The following is a 15285-nucleotide window of genomic DNA, read 5'->3' as shown; positions in this document are numbered from 1 at the left end:
ATAAATTGAAATTAGAAGCAATCATTTAAAATTTAAACCTACTAAATAGATGAGTTCGAGTGGATAAAAAAAGAGTACTTGATCAAACCAATTACTAGTCAGTTTATTCACACTTGTTATCCTGTGTCTAGTAGATATATATTGTTACATTATATCATTATTTAGCATATAAACCACTTTTACGTTTTGAATAGTAGCTTAAGATAAGAATAGCCTTAAATGGTAAATTAATAATCAAAATAACTGTTTATTTGTTCGTTTGTTTCATAATGAACATCATGCTTATCGAGACATATACAAATAATTGCCAAATAAATGTTACTTCTGCTAAATGATATAAGAAAACTGTACAATAAAAGGAAATCAATATTTTTGTACTTAAGATATAGTTAGTAAAAATTTTAAAAATGTTACCTCCATTATATTCTTTTTAATTTGCGTCATAATTGATTAAAAGGAGCACTAAATATTTGAAAGAAATGAATATAATTATAGTTACAAACAGTGTGAAATAGAAATTGTTAATGAAAAATATTAAGAAAAACTGTTACTATACAGAGAGTACTTATATTTTCATAATTACAGTTATTACAGATCTATTCTATGGATGAGAAGATATAAATATCGGCAAAGTACGACTATAGTTATTCAGAGAACATGAATTTTAAGTAGAAAACCGCATTTCCAGCAAATGAATTTATTTCATAGATTACATTACAAAATATTACACCTCATTTTTTCACGCTGGAACACTATTGCAAAAAACTATCCTTATCCATATATCAATTTCGATTAAAATAGAGGTGCATCAGTACTTCGCGCGTCTTTCTTTTTTTTCTACGATGCATATAAACTTCTTTCCCCTATACTGTGAATAGGAAAGCTATTATTATCTCTTGCCAGAATTTCATTTCGCTCTCTAATTATATTTCTATAAATTCTTTGAGTTTACTCTTGACAAGTAAAAACACATTGCGAACACAATGTGAGACAATGAGAAAGATATGATCGTATTATATGATCATAATAAAAATTATAAATTCACGTCGGGCCTCGCGTGAATGAATATTCGAATTAAGTGTCAAAAATTCAAACACCATTCGTCATTTGCGCTTAATATTAAAAAATATTAATTTAGGAAAAATAAGATTATTTTAGTTGTTTCAAAGCAAAGTCTACCTTTTAGCAAATGCAACAAAGTAAAGAACATTGTCTATAGAAACTTTTGATTTCTGTAACAGCCTCTTTTATTTCTTGTTAACTGTTACTCATATAGCATTATTATAGTGTATGTCAAATATTTATAACGTATGTATAGTGATACTTCGTTTACGCATTGCTTTTGCAACTTGTATTACTCGACTTGTCAATTACAACTGTTGGTTGTATGAAATAGCTGCAAAAAAGAGAAAGGAATCAATTTTATTTTTCTTTAATGACAATTTAAGTCATGTGAGTTCGCACTAGAAAATTACCTTGTTACTGAACACTTTAAGCTTCAGGTGTAGCTAAGGGGGCTTCTTTCTTTTCATCAATCGTAACAGCATCTTTTTTATCACCAACTGCTTTATCATTCTCATCCACTTCCTTTTTTGGAGCAACCTTAAATGTATGTAACTATATATGTACATCCAACAATAATGTAAAAGATCTCTAAATAATAAAAAACTTTATAATTTTTTCTAACTAAAATGATCTTACAAATAACATAGTACAAATGTCCAAATAAAAAATCTATGAAAACATTGTCAATAATAGATTTAATTGTATTTTTACACCCTTCATTTTTTACATGTTTGTAAAGAAACAAAGAAAGAGATATGTTAAATTATTATGATACATATACATTATATTTATATATCTACATATAAATCAAATGTTATACAAATGAAATATGTTTCATGAATTGTTTAGAATAATTTTAGATTAATATTTATATAACTTATATGCAACATTTTAAAAAATCTACAAGATACAAAATATAATTTTAAGACATTAATTCGTATGACCTAATTCCTACATTACAACTAAAATTTAACATCAAACTAAGATGTTATTGAAACATCATGAACTATTATTTTAATCTATATAAGTTTCATATTTTGTAATCCATTAAGAATAATTTTAGCTACAAATGATACATTGTATCCCTAATAATAAGATACATGCATTGTAATATTCTTCTTCTAATTTCCTATATATTATATATCAGTTTTAAAGCTTCAAACACATAACAGTTAATATTATTTAGATCGATTCATTACCTCCTCTTTGCTAGCTTCATCAAAGTTCTCTACTAAATCCGGTACCTCATCATCTTCTTCCAAGGTTGATTTACCAACTGTGCTTCCAGAAACTGTACTTGCTAGTCGTTTCAACTGTGTAACACCTTCAGGACCCAACTGACTTATTATTCCCGGTAACATGTCAGTTATTTGTTTATTCTCACCATGACCAGTAATGGCAAATGTGTTAGCAGATAAACTAGCTTGAGCTTTTGGATTATTGAAGTGGATGACAGTACCATCATCCTTAATCATATTAACCTCCTCTATACCAGGAATTGTATTCACAGACAACTTTTTTAAACAACTTTGTAATTTCTTATCATCTGTAGCAGCAGTAGCATGAACAACCTAAAAATATATTGAATATAGTTAAATGTTAATAGATTGCACATATATGTATATGTAGATAGATATATTGTTCAGTTAGTAAAATTTCTTTCTTGTAAATTCTTATACTCCACAGTATATCCATAAAGAATACAAAGATTCAGTTTCTATTGAAATTATAAACATTGCGATATTAATAATTCTAGCCTAAATTAATATAAAATGTAAAATTAAAATCGAACTTAAACTTGGAGTATGAGAAGACAAAATTAAATCAAATGACATAATAAAAGTAGAAAATGGAGAACAGAAGGACAACATTGTACCTAAGAAACACGTGAAAGTAATTTAGTCAAGCAATTAAAATGCATCTTGCACGAACTACAAAGCTTTGGTATCGTATAAGAACAGCAATTGGTAATCGTGAGACGAACAACACTTTTCAAAAGTAGGAAAATCATTTAAATGACACTTGAAATATACACTTTTGTAAACTTTTAAACTCACGACACGCCAACAGTCCTAAGAATTCTGTAAACTCGTATTAACTTTCGAAATAAATCTATATACCTTCTTCTTGCGTCGGGGTGTTCCCTTACCGCCGATTCGTACTTGAGCTTGGAGCTTCTTCAACTTTTCAGGATTCATATTAACCTGTCTATACGACGATCACAATCCTTAGATTGTTAGTCACCAAGCTTCGACAAGCTACAAGTCTGACGCGAAGTTTTATACGATAAAATGAGCTAAACGTAACCGGCAAACAGACACGTGCTCTCTGTTCGCCGAAAGGGTCGAGAAAATGGAAGTGTACGCTTCTGTAGCTCTCTACGTCAGAGATAGCTTCCGGCAGGGCAATGCTTCCGTTTGAATCTTAACTCAAAACACTGCACCAATTAATTGTGAATTGTATTGTTCGTACATAAAGCATGTACATGACGATTCGATAAATCGAAATTTCTTGCGAAACATTTTGCTAAGCCAAAAGACTTTGTTTTATCTACAGTACACCATTTCAACAATAGTTCGTCTGAACATGGAGGTTATGGAAATCATCATGTTACAATATACAACTTCGAAGAAAAAAGTCTTTATAAATGATCTTATAATAGAATTTGGAAATGTTATATTATGAAATTTGAAAAAATCGATATAATTTGGTTGAAATAAATTACCAAATAAATGTAACAATGGGAAACTGTCGGAGTTATTCAAGAATTGATCAAATTTATTGTAACGTACGGCGCGAATGTGAACTTCAAAATTAAAAACTGTTAATTATATTTGACATATCGTTTTTCTCAAACTAATTAATAACTTGTGTCTGCTTACATAAATATGACAATGCATGAAGGTATATGCTACACTACAAACTACAATTTACACTTAAAACTTTGATATTAAAACATTTTTATATTATGTTTTTTAATAACAATTGTTACATGTGTGTATTAACATACAAAGACAGACTTAAGACAGTTCTACGTTTCAAAGTACTATGAGAATATTTTTGTTATATAATCATATAAATTATATTGTATTGTATATGTTTAATTAAACTCTATAGTTATTTAAAATTTAAAGGACATATTGAAGAAAAAAACTGTAACTACAAATATTTTAGATACATAATTTATTTTAAGATTCAAACAAAGGAAGTTTCGTTAAATAATGTAAATACGTTTTGGCTCTTACATAACAGCATTCGATCTAAAGTATATATTTACAATATATCACATTCTTATACAATAATAATTTAGCACACTGTTGACAATAATAACATAATCTTTGCTATATTTACGTCCAATAAATTAATTAACAAATATATTGTATCATGTATTCATCAATGCACAGAAGATACTGATTTTGCAATACGATATGATATAATCATATCATGAAAATATGAATCATTTATTCTATAAGAAATCTTTATTTCTCTAATGTTTACCTTTATAAAAAGATACAATAAAATAAGATCAGTCTTTAATTCTTTAAAATTAATTTAGAAACTATTTCCAAACAAAAATTGCTTACAGGTTCTTTAATCACATTTAATCACATGTAAAGTAATAAAAAAGTGTAATGTGATGCAATCACATTGTTTAAAGCATTTTTTTTCATTGCTATCTTTTAACAAAAATTTTATATGCTAAATTATTTAGTATTCAAAATATAGCAAATTATTTATGAAATGATTTTTAGTTTGTTTTTGTCCAGTGATAACATTTTCTCAAAAGATCTTGTATCTTATTTGATCAATGATAGGAAAGTGAAAATTTGATAGTATAAATACAAATATACAAAATTTAATAATTTTTTAGTAGGGCTATTTTCCTCCATCTATGGTTTGTCTCATTTTTTACATGACCAAATTCAAATCTAATTCTAAGTTCACCAATTTTTGATATTGGTAAAATATCTGGTATCCATTCTATCAAAAATGGTGTTGGTTCAACTTGATTTGGAGAAGTATTTCCTGTAAAGTAAAATGAAATATCTTTTTATGATGCTAATAGATAATTAATATTTTTTTAAACATTTAGTAATTCGTAAACTATATTTTTTTATACATATATTTAATACTTACCAACTTTCAAATACGTTTTTAATTCTAAGGGTTTAATTAATGCGTTATTATTGGTTTTTTTGTATCTATCTATTTCCGTTTCTTCTCTTTTATACAATTCATATGTACCATCTGCATTTTGAACAAAACTTCTTGTGATTTCCAAAGGTATAAGAGGCGTCTCAAAAATACTTTTGACATGTAAAATATTAGTAATTTGCCACGTATATTTGGTAAATGTACCTAACGGTACACCGTCTTTTCTAACAAATGCCGTTGTTGAATTTGGCAAACGTTTCTTTTTGCCACCACATGATATCCTTTCTCGTAAACAATCAAAAAATATTTGTGGTACATGAAATACTAAAGGATCTGGTTTTCCATCGAATTGAAAATGCATAGTTTGATTTATTCTTTCTGTTATCGATGCAAGCCATTTAATGAAAGGTAAATGTATATTAGCTTCATCCAAATCTTCACAAGGATTTTGATACTTCTTAACAATATGTAATTTTGTTTTAGCTTTTCTTGGTTCTATTGAACTTAAATTATTCAGACTTGTGGTGTTTGTGCTTGTTGGTTTATCATCTCTTTTTCGCTTTGTTGAAATTGGCTGTGTTATACTATTACTTTCCGTATTTGATATACTGCCAGTATCATATTGTACTAACATGTTTTTATCTACTATTTTTACACCAGTAGTATTTGAAACAGTATTAGTATCAATTATTTTCATGTTATTTACATCTAAAATAGCATTTGTATCAAGAACTTTCAATGTTCCAGTATTTAATATCTTTATATTATCATTTAATATATATTGGCTATTATTAAGCACATTATATTTAGAATCCATGCTTGTCTGATCATCCATTATCTTAACGGTATTTCCACCAAGTTGTACACCATTTTCATTAATTACTTCTAAATTATTCACCTAAATTTCAAAATAATTTTAATATTTTAATTCGTTCTATGTTATATAAACAAGCACGTAATGTAATAAAATCTTACTTGTGATACCATATTATTATCTTCTAATAAGGTACGATCACATTCTACTCCAATATTTTCAACAATACTATGTGGTAGAATTGTAGATTCTAAATTCATTGAATCCAAATCTAATCTATTTCCATCTAAGCTTTGAACTGTTAAAGTGTCATCTCGAAATATTAAAAGATGTGTATCTGTATCATCCGTTGTTAAACCATCAAGATCTATTTTAGATATATTTTGTAATATAAATATCTTGTTATACTAAGTTCAAACTATGAATAATAGAAATCTTCTTACCAATGCCTACTATTTTATCTTGTTCATCATTTTGTAACACTGTTGTTAGTGGTTTCGATACACTTAAATCATTCTGATCTAAGTTAATATAATAACTAAATTCTTCTGATAATTTTGTATCGCTAGCAAATGCACAAATACAAGCATAAAAATGTACACAACGCTTATTCTGAGAGGACTGTGCTACATCTGGTTTGTCTCCTGTTGTTTTCCCTATGCCCTAAATTAATTATTGGTACTGTGAATAATATTCTTAGTTATAAATAATACAAGTTTAACCTGTTTTACTGATACTTACTTTAAATGTGGAACAAGAACAAAAATAACGATGTTCAATTCTATCTTTCAATTTTGTAACAAAGAGAGAAAAATGAAGGTAACCTAATGGATGTTTTGGTGAAGCTTTGCATTTGACTGCCATTATATTTTTGGACACTCGTTGTACTAAAGGCCCTGAAGTTTCAGTAGCAAGTAACCAAATTTCTTGTTTCATTTCATTATTTACATTTAAAGATGATAGAATAGAGTTCCTTAAAGTTAATGGCTGTGCCTCTGCATAGCATCTTAAGGCAGCCTGTATATGTTGACATGCAGAGACAGGCGTATCGGATGAATTCTTTTCCTATAAGAGAAGGATATTAAAGTTTTATTAATATTAAACTGACTATTATTATTAACAATTATATTATTTTGAAACTTACATGACATTTAAGAACACTAGTATCAAAACTTCTTTCACAACTATCAACAAAACATAACGCAGTGGATTGTGAAATAAGTGTTATCATTTCATTAGAAATTGTGGCATTTATCAGTGGTAATTGAACAAATCCACGATAGTCTGGGCCTTTATCACGTACTCTAACAGAAAAAACTTGAGCAGTTGTGCCTGTAATAAGCTTACATGCTTCTGTTGATAGTTTCCTTTTTTCACCAGGTTCCTTAAATACAGCATCACAATATTTGTTTTTACAACACAAACCACGAGATCCATTATAAGTTCCACATTTTGGGCATTTACGAATTCCACGTAATGTAGCTTTACCTAAGTCAGATAATAACTTCCTCAAACGCTCCTCATTAGACATAGCTAAAAAATGTTATATTTGATTAGTAATATATAGAATCACCTTATCAAATAATAAAATATATTTTCAGAATAGGTTTGATTATTTAATTTTAGATATTATTTTGTTTAAATGCTATATTATTGTAATTTTTAATAATAATATCAATTATTATATAAATATAATATGAATTAGATCTGTTTTTGAGCTTCATATTTATATATTCTAAAAATACTGCTATAAACACTTGACATTGTGATTGTTAATACAAACCTCTATAATATACAATATGCAGAGATCATTGAATAAGAGAAATAAATAGCATTTATATTTTTAGATTATAAAAAGCTAATTTAAAAAATATTAAATTAAGGGAACATTTTTACCAAACACTCAAGTACTGTTTTACATGACACATTTTGCTAGTTATAATTGGTATAGAAATTAAAGGCATTAAACTTTTACCTGCTCCTACCTTTTACAACAGAATTAATGTTTATAATAGGAGAAAAAAGCTATGTACTAATAATTATATTATAGAAAAGTTTGCTTCTGATAGTAAATAAATAAAGCTCATCTCAATGCTAAATTGCTAGCATTTACGATAGAGGGCATTACTCTCTCTGCAATATTAACCCAAATTCACAGAATCAAATAATTTTCCAATTATTCTTAATTCGTAACATTACTATAAAATAAAAATAGTTCATATTTATTAAAATGTTGTAATATTTATTATGTCGTATAAACTTAAATTATTTATAATAATTGTAAAACTTTATTATTTTTCTGATAATTAAAATATTTTCACACTTTCATCTTTCTATTATTTCGTTAAATATATACGTAGATATAATTAAAAAACACCATTCCTCCTAAAATTATATCTCACATGTAATGTATGTGAGAAAACATTTTTATAGCTATGTTTTTTTAAACATTTAAAAGTCATATTTTCTTTATTTATTTATTGCGGTAAAAAATTAGTTAACTACGTAAACTATTTTATTTAAATATTCAAATAAATTTTTATATATTAATATTCATTCGTATTATCTCAGATATTGCACATTCAATGTAAAAACAAAATAAAAAGATCACTTAAGTAGCGCTTTAAATTTCGGAACTTCACTCATATTCATGTTTACAATGTCATCTATATTGGTATTAAGTCACATAGCCATGTTTAGCAAAGTTTTGTATCGAACGTAAAGTATTTGTAGGGACCAGATTAATTAAAGAATAATCAGTTAATAACGTGTATTATTCTTTAAAAAGTGGTAGAGACGTATTAATTGAAAAACTATAAAACATATGATAAAACATAAAAATACACAATTTATTTAACTTGTAAATATGAAACAACTTTCAACAACATCGACCAACCTAATTTAACGAAGTTTTAAAAGAAAAGATTGAACGTAAATAATATTTGTGTGCAAGAATTGAATGGTATTTACTAAAATATTTACTTGATTTAAGTGATTAGCATGTTTTTTTTTGTAGTAAAGTTTCAATGTTATAATTATTAAGGTTACGCGTTACTAATTTTTAACAAAATCTTGAAATTACATATTATATTTATATACATATCTTAAGATTTTTTAAGTGTGTTATTGATATATTACTATGATTTTTACAAAAGGTGAATTCATAGAAATTGTGTTATAAGGTAAATAAATATGACGGCGGCGATTAAAACGTTATGGAAGCAAGCATTAAATACGTTTGAAGAACGGAGTAATGTCGGATTTAAGCTTTGTCAAAAGAACTTTGACAAATTGCGGTACTTGATGAACAAGATTACAGCCGAAGACGTAAATTTAAATAAACAGATCCTTGATTTTATTCAAGTACAGCATGCTCCGATGTGGGTAATTGATATATTTGAAAATAAAGACTTTGCTATTTCAATTTTTATATTGAAACATGGATTTACAATGCCAATACATGATCATCCTGGAATGTATGGATTTTTAAAGGTATGATATAAATATAATTTTAGTCATATATATTGTATCATAATCAATAATATATATTATTAATAATTATATATGTATATCAATTTCTGATTTTCTTTTAAAACTATATAGGATTAAAATCTTTACTATATGTTAAAATGTAGGTAATCAGTGGTGTAGTCCAAGTAAACAATTATACTCTGAAGCCAAATGAGGATCATACAATCAGATTAAACAAAGAAGTAATGGCATATAGACATAAACAAATATCATTACATAGCAATTCACCTGCTTGTACTCTTACACCAAGAGACAAAAATTTACATGAAATTACATGTATTGAAGGACCCGCTGCATTTTTGGATATACTTAGTCCTCCATATGATGTAGATGATTCTGGAAAAGGTCCAAGACCATGTACATTTTTCAGAACTGTTAGTAGTTCCAAGCTATGTACAGATTCAGATATAGTGGAAGAAGTTAAATTGGTGGTTATTGAAGGTCCACCAGATTTCTATTCTGGAAGCCTTAAATACACAGGACCACCTTTAATGTGACCTGAAGTGTCAAAAAATATTTCTTGTTCTGTTTGTTAAAAAGTTTTGCATTTTGTTGAATTAATTTACGTTTATAATTATATTATAAACTTTTAACAATATTTAAATTCTAATTGAATGTATAATATTGGTGTTTATTTCTTGTACCTTTTTGCAGATATGTAAGTTTATGAATACATATACATTGTTTAGATAAGCTCCTTATATAAAAGTGATATAAAAATTTTATATTTTATAATATTAGTTTATATTGGATATAGTTTATTTTTATTTATTACGGATTTTGGACTGAAATTGGATATAATTTGTAATCTGTGACTCTTTGCATTTTTATTAATTTTTTGTATACAAAAATGTTATCTGTATAAAAATCACGAATGTAAAATAATTACATTATATTTACTATTTCGTTGATACATAGAATAAGGATGTAAACAAAGAATGTATTATAATACACTTTACATGTAATGCATGATAAACAAAGACATATGATAATTATTGAATAAAAACAAAAATTTTAATTGTATAAAAAATATATACTTACTTATATTACATAATATTTAAGAAATAGGTTTATCACATCTATTGTAAAAAGATATGCATTATATTTTGATGTACATGTTATAATCCTTTCAGTTTAATTGTCTACATAGTTCTTACAGACCAAGAAGTTCAATCTTTTCAAGATAATTAATATTTCTAAAATATATACTATATTGTACTTAAACAATACAAATTACAAATAGCTTAATAATAAATATATTTATATATCATACAGTCTTTCTTAAAATATTCCTGTGATTCCCGAGTTTTCATTATATATTTATTCTATTTTATTAATGGTGATGATTATTTTTTCACAAACGAATATATCTTTTATCATTTAAAAAAAGGCCACAATTTTATATGTAAAAAATTGTAAATTTAAATATTTAACTTATTGTATAAATATACTTTTTAATTTGTTTTGAATGAATATTTAAAACATAATGACAGTAAAAAGTTAAATATTAATTATACGAATATAATTTAGCTGGTGAACTTAAGAAATTATAAGTAATAAGTTAGTTAATTTATTGGTTATTTATATTTATCAAGGTATAAAAAAACACGGTTTATTGATTTAAATTGATATTTACTAATTTCTTATATCTACAGCAAATAAAGCATTTACATAAAATAAACTTGTATTTCAAAATTTTTTATTTTATATATGTTAATATAGTCAATACCTAATCCAAGACTTATCTATCATAGAAATAAATTTCTTCTCTAAAGACTGTATCTCTTTTTACACTCGTGATCAAAATGTAAATAACTCCTAAAAACATACCATGCCTATTTTTGTCAGAGCACAAAAAACTTGTGCTGTGTTAACTTCATAAAATATACAGTTTTTGTCATTAATAAACTACAGATTTACTATTTTCTTCCTGCATGATTCTTTCGAACAGAGGAAAACTGAATTGTAGTAAGAACATTAACATATCTCAATTCTTATTTTGTACGTAAGGAAAGATGAGTCGATATTAGTATAACTTCACTGATAATTAAATTTAAGAGATGTAACATTCCCATTTTCTTTCAATTAAATGTTCATCCTCAGACAGATAATAACTTACTAATTATATTTATGTATATGATAATTTCCCTTTATTATTTTTGTATGTATGTGTATATATAACTTACGTATTTGTTAGACTTAATTAAAGTACCCACAAACTTATATTGTTACATAAAAGTAATATACTGGACATCTGTTTTCATGATAAAAGAATATTATGAGGTTTAGTTTTTTTTTAACTGAGATGTCGTTTGATAGTGTATTGTTCCAAGAATCTCTTGCATGTATGTATTTAGCTTGTCTGGTTAGTTTCAGAATTTTGTTGTCTTCTATATAATGAAACATTACTTTCTGTATAATCCATTATACGACGTTGACATTGTCTTACATATTGTTGCTGTTTATGGTATATCTTGAATGCACCCTTTACTGTTATAAATGCTATACCTCCCTGCAGAAATGCATACATTTCATAAAAATCTAGGACAATTATTTAACTAATAATAAATATATTTAATATATGTATACATACAAGCAATGTTCTTTGAAAATTAGAATGTATGCTTTCAAAAAATATTTTGCCACATATGCTGGCAATGCTAGGTAATAAAAGTGCACCACAAAGAATACGAGTTGCTGACATTGGATCACTCATAGGTGGTAGATCGTCAGATTGTATTCTGTCAGCACTTGAACAACTAAAATAATATGAATGTGAAACACATGATATAATTACTTCAAATTTTGTACATACCTACTGGGCAAGAAATGCCTCAAAATAGGAACCTTATATGCATGTCGCCTTAAAAGATTAAGTGCTTGATCTTCCCATCTGAGCATTTTTCCCAAAACTAACATTATTGGAATGGTTGGCAAACCAACCAATAATACCAAAGGATCAGCTTGTTCCATTATAGCTAAACCATCCTTGTGACCAACTACTTGCATTACAGTTACTGCTCCATATGTTACAGCTGTCCAGTATACAGATGCAGCAACTATACTAGCTGCAATAAATGGGCAAATTCGAAAAACCATACCATCAATAGTATCCAGTACAACTACTAACGGCCCTGTAATGAATATATCACATTTAACACACATATTACAATATACATATATTTATAGTATATTTCTTTATAGCAATTGTAACAGCTATATTTTAATAACAAATTTATCTGAGCTTGTTTTAAAATATATATATATTAAAATAACTAACCCATATTTGGATATACAATGATGTATTCTGTATTACACTGTGGGCATGCTACATGTGCACCTGCATGTCCTTTTTGTTTTTCATCAACCCATCTCTGAATACATCCTTGATGTACCCATTTTGTTGTACCACGACAATGACATGGTTTTACCCATAAAGCAGTTGCATCATCTTCATCCGTTGCAAAGCATACCCAGCAATATCTTTTGCTGAATTGAACAAAAATGTTTTGTTAAGAAATATGTATTGAAATTTTATCTTTTATATATGAAATTATAATATATATTAATATACATACTCATCTTCTGTATTTGCTATTGATGTATTAATGTTTGATTGGTTTGGGGAAGATGCACCATCAATCATATCAGTTGGTTGTGCAATGTTTACAGATTCTGACAACACAATAGGTACTGGTTCCTCATTTGATAAAATCTCTGGAGGTTGAGCATCAGGTATTTCTTTAATCAAGTTTAATTAATTAGTTAATTAATTAGTCTTACACTAATTAATTAGTCTTATTTTAACACATAATATAAGTAATATTAATGTATAACAATTTTCTGGAATGAATTGTATTTGACAATGGTTCAATTTTAAATATTAACTCATTCATTCTCTTTCTACACATTTCTATAAGTTGTAAAATTATATAAATATATACTATTAGTAAAAAAAAGTTATTCTTAGTACATATATGATCTTTACAATTTTAGCATTTATTAATATGATCTTACCATTATTTGATTCATTAGTTTGTCTTTCTGGCCTTAGATTTGTGCTAAATCTTCTTAATGTTTCTTCTATACTTGAAAGACGACCAATATTAGGCCGTGTGGTAATACTAGATTCTATACGTACTATCCTACCAGGCGAATCGAGTCCATAGAATATGTGCGGCAAATTGTTATCTGACATTTTGTCTTAATAAAATAAGATTTTCAATATTGCATTACTGTATTATACCTGAAAAAAGAATGTTATTATTTACACAAATCATAAAGTTTATCAATTTATTCAACAATTCAAACATATGTAATCATATGACAACATCAATGAAGTTATGAAACACATACAAATGTTATACAAAAATACATTATACAAAAGATTGTAGAATCACTAATAATTACTACGCTGATACAATTTGTTTTCTATTTAAAGGACATTTACCTTTTCAGACATTTTTTATTTAGCACATTATGTATTCTTATTTCTACGATAAAGCGACGAAAATAAATTTCAAAAATATATCGGAATAGTACAGCTATGTAAGTCTTTCTTTTACTAATCAAGTTTTACTATTTTATCAAATGAAATTGATACTATTTAGCTTAAAAAGATGCTGATACATTGCAAAATCATTTTATTAACTATTGACACGTCGTAGTGAAGTTGATCGTCCATTGGTTCGTTACGCATCGTTACAAATTAGAATAATAATTCTATCATAACAAACTTTATCAAGGAAATATTTCTAATAAAATATAGATTGTACAAGAGATTGACAGACAGAATTGATTCATATGTTAGCAATGATGCAATATGCACATTATTAAAATCGGAAATAATAATCTCTACCTGAAGCAACATTCATAAACAATTCACTGTTACACATTTACAACGAAATGACGAGACCATAGACATTTTCTTTTTAAAATACAATATAAAATAAACACGAAGTGTACAGAAATAATTTAGTTACGTTGTAATCTTCGTTAATATCTTGCAAGTCTAAAGAAAAAATCTAAATGTGTCCAAATTCACTTTATAAATGAATTTATTTCGTTTTTCAGTCTTATTGGCAACGATTAAAAGTTACGTGAAATTGCTCCTTATAGTGACGATATATATAAGTATGTATTAATGCGAAAATTCGCCAATGAAATATGCCGCCAAACTTCATGCCAATATCAAACTTCTTTTTCTATGGTTGCTTAACCATTTTGCCCAATTTTTCAAACGAATTTATTTATTAAAATTTGTACGTGTTACAATAATGTAAATATTTACAATTATATAATTCACTTCGATCTTCCAGATATCAATCTTGCTCTTTTTTAAAATTCGTGATTTATATTGTTCCTCTCTGATATTGTCTTCTATATTTTCTTCAATTTTCAGCGACATCTTCAGAATGACCATGTATATTGTTACAAACTGACTACTTATTTATTTATATTTATTAATGTAGATACATTGTAAAAATTGTTTTAACTTGTTTATACTTGATATAATTATAATATTGATGAATTATTGAATTATTATAATATTGATTAAGATTTATATGTAAAGTTGTACATAATTATGTCATTTGACCGCAAAAAAACTTAATTAGAATAATTCAACTTATAATTCGTTATTGGTAACGAACTATATCATTTAAATGACATATTATTTATTATTATTGGATTGTGAATTTTTATACAAATCCAAATTTTTA

At 26.5% G+C, this 15285-nt stretch overlaps 4 protein-coding genes across 11 annotated transcripts; 1 reads left to right on the top strand and 3 right to left on the bottom strand.

Annotated features, from left to right (window-relative positions):
- Positions 1 to 78: 78 nt before the first annotated feature.
- LOC126915641 (transcription factor BTF3 homolog 4-like) lies at positions 79 to 3438 on the bottom strand. Its single transcript, XM_050720502.1, has 4 exons — positions 3186 to 3438; positions 2265 to 2636; positions 1476 to 1602; positions 79 to 1396 (listed from the first exon to the last, which is right to left on the bottom strand). The coding sequence occupies exons 1-3, from the start codon at positions 3261 to 3263 to the stop codon at positions 1492 to 1494; spliced, it is 561 nt and encodes a 186-aa protein (XP_050576459.1). The 5' UTR covers positions 3264 to 3438; the 3' UTR covers positions 79 to 1396; positions 1476 to 1491.
- A 793-nt stretch (positions 3439 to 4231) lies between these two features.
- On the bottom strand, positions 4232 to 8259 carry LOC126915637 (uncharacterized protein C2orf42). 4 transcript variants are annotated; one of them, XM_050720495.1, is made up of 7 exons: positions 8020 to 8259; positions 7179 to 7567; positions 6776 to 7099; positions 6478 to 6697; positions 6205 to 6401; positions 5203 to 6118; positions 4232 to 5091 (listed from the first exon to the last, which is right to left on the bottom strand). In XM_050720495.1, exons 2-7 carry the CDS (start codon positions 7563 to 7565, stop codon positions 4922 to 4924), a joined length of 2214 nt encoding a protein of 737 aa, XP_050576452.1. In that variant the 5' UTR covers positions 7566 to 7567; positions 8020 to 8259; the 3' UTR covers positions 4232 to 4921. The 4 variants fall into 4 exon arrangements, with proteins under 4 accessions (XP_050576452.1, XP_050576450.1, XP_050576449.1 ...); XM_050720493.1 differs by having other exon boundaries at positions 6196 to 6401; positions 8010 to 8255; XM_050720492.1 differs by having other exon boundaries at positions 6196 to 6401; positions 8020 to 8254.
- A 437-nt stretch (positions 8260 to 8696) lies between these two features.
- Positions 8697 to 10835, top strand: LOC126915640 (2-aminoethanethiol dioxygenase). Of its 2 annotated transcripts, none has more exons than XM_050720501.1 (3): positions 8697 to 8996; positions 9190 to 9526; positions 9670 to 10835. In XM_050720501.1, the coding sequence occupies exons 2-3, from the start codon at positions 9227 to 9229 to the stop codon at positions 10060 to 10062; spliced, it is 693 nt and encodes a 230-aa protein (XP_050576458.1). In that variant the 5' UTR covers positions 8697 to 8996; positions 9190 to 9226; the 3' UTR covers positions 10063 to 10835. The 2 variants fall into 2 exon arrangements, with proteins under 2 accessions (XP_050576458.1, XP_050576457.1); XM_050720500.1 differs by having other exon boundaries at positions 8698 to 8996; positions 9217 to 9526.
- Positions 10836 to 11176: 341 nt separating this feature from the next.
- LOC126915639 (E3 ubiquitin-protein ligase MARCHF5-like) lies at positions 11177 to 14880 on the bottom strand. Of its 4 annotated transcripts, none has more exons than XM_050720499.1 (7): positions 14856 to 14880; positions 13583 to 13811; positions 13144 to 13306; positions 12846 to 13054; positions 12381 to 12699; positions 12159 to 12324; positions 11177 to 12077 (listed from the first exon to the last, which is right to left on the bottom strand). In XM_050720499.1, exons 2-7 carry the CDS (start codon positions 13761 to 13763, stop codon positions 11919 to 11921), a joined length of 1197 nt encoding a protein of 398 aa, XP_050576456.1. In that variant the 5' UTR covers positions 13764 to 13811; positions 14856 to 14880; the 3' UTR covers positions 11177 to 11918. The 4 variants fall into 4 exon arrangements, with proteins under 4 accessions (XP_050576456.1, XP_050576454.1, XP_050576453.1 ...); XM_050720497.1 differs by lacking the exon at positions 14856 to 14880 and adding an exon at positions 14548 to 14770; XM_050720496.1 differs by lacking the exon at positions 14856 to 14880 and adding an exon at positions 14424 to 14769.
- Between the last annotated feature and the right edge of the window lie 405 nt (positions 14881 to 15285).

This window comes from Bombus affinis, chromosome 4, assembly GCF_024516045.1.
Source record: "Bombus affinis isolate iyBomAffi1 chromosome 4, iyBomAffi1.2, whole genome shotgun sequence".
Classification (NCBI taxonomy): Eukaryota; Metazoa; Arthropoda; class Insecta; order Hymenoptera; family Apidae; genus Bombus; species Bombus affinis.
This window is presented reverse-complemented; position numbering and strand designations above follow the sequence as displayed.

Coding starts and splice junctions, on each gene's coding strand:
- LOC126915641 (XM_050720502.1), bottom strand. CDS start 3,263: ATGAATCCTGAAAAGTTGAAGAAGCTCCAAGCTCAAGTACGAATCGGC. Junction 2,637..3,185: donor CACCCCGACGCAAGAAGAAG/GTATATAGATTT, acceptor ATATATTTTTAG/GTTGTTCATGCTACTGCTGC. Junction 1,603..2,264: donor ATGAAGCTAGCAAAGAGGAG/GTAATGAATCGA, acceptor CATACATTTAAG/GTTGCTCCAAAAAAGGAAGT.
- LOC126915637 (XM_050720493.1), bottom strand. CDS start 7,565: ATGTCTAATGAGGAGCGTTTGAGGAAGTTATTATCTGACTTAGGTAAA. Junction 7,100..7,178: donor CTAGTGTTCTTAAATGTCAT/GTAAGTTTCAAA, acceptor CTTCTCTTATAG/GAAAAGAATTCATCCGATAC. Junction 5,092..5,202: donor AAAAACGTATTTGAAAGTTG/GTAAGTATTAAA, acceptor TTTACTTTACAG/GAAATACTTCTCCAAATCAA.
- LOC126915640 (XM_050720501.1), top strand. CDS start 9,227: ATGACGGCGGCGATTAAAACGTTATGGAAGCAAGCATTAAATACGTTT. Junction 9,527..9,669: donor GAATGTATGGATTTTTAAAG/GTATGATATAAA, acceptor GTTAAAATGTAG/GTAATCAGTGGTGTAGTCCA.
- LOC126915639 (XM_050720499.1), bottom strand. CDS start 13,763: ATGTCAGATAACAATTTGCCGCACATATTCTATGGACTCGATTCGCCT. Junction 13,055..13,143: donor ATAGCAAATACAGAAGATGA/GTATGTATATTA, acceptor TGTTCAATTCAG/CAAAAGATATTGCTGGGTAT. Junction 12,325..12,380: donor AGGCATTTCTTGCCCAGTAG/GTATGTACAAAA, acceptor ATATTATTTTAG/TTGTTCAAGTGCTGACAGAA.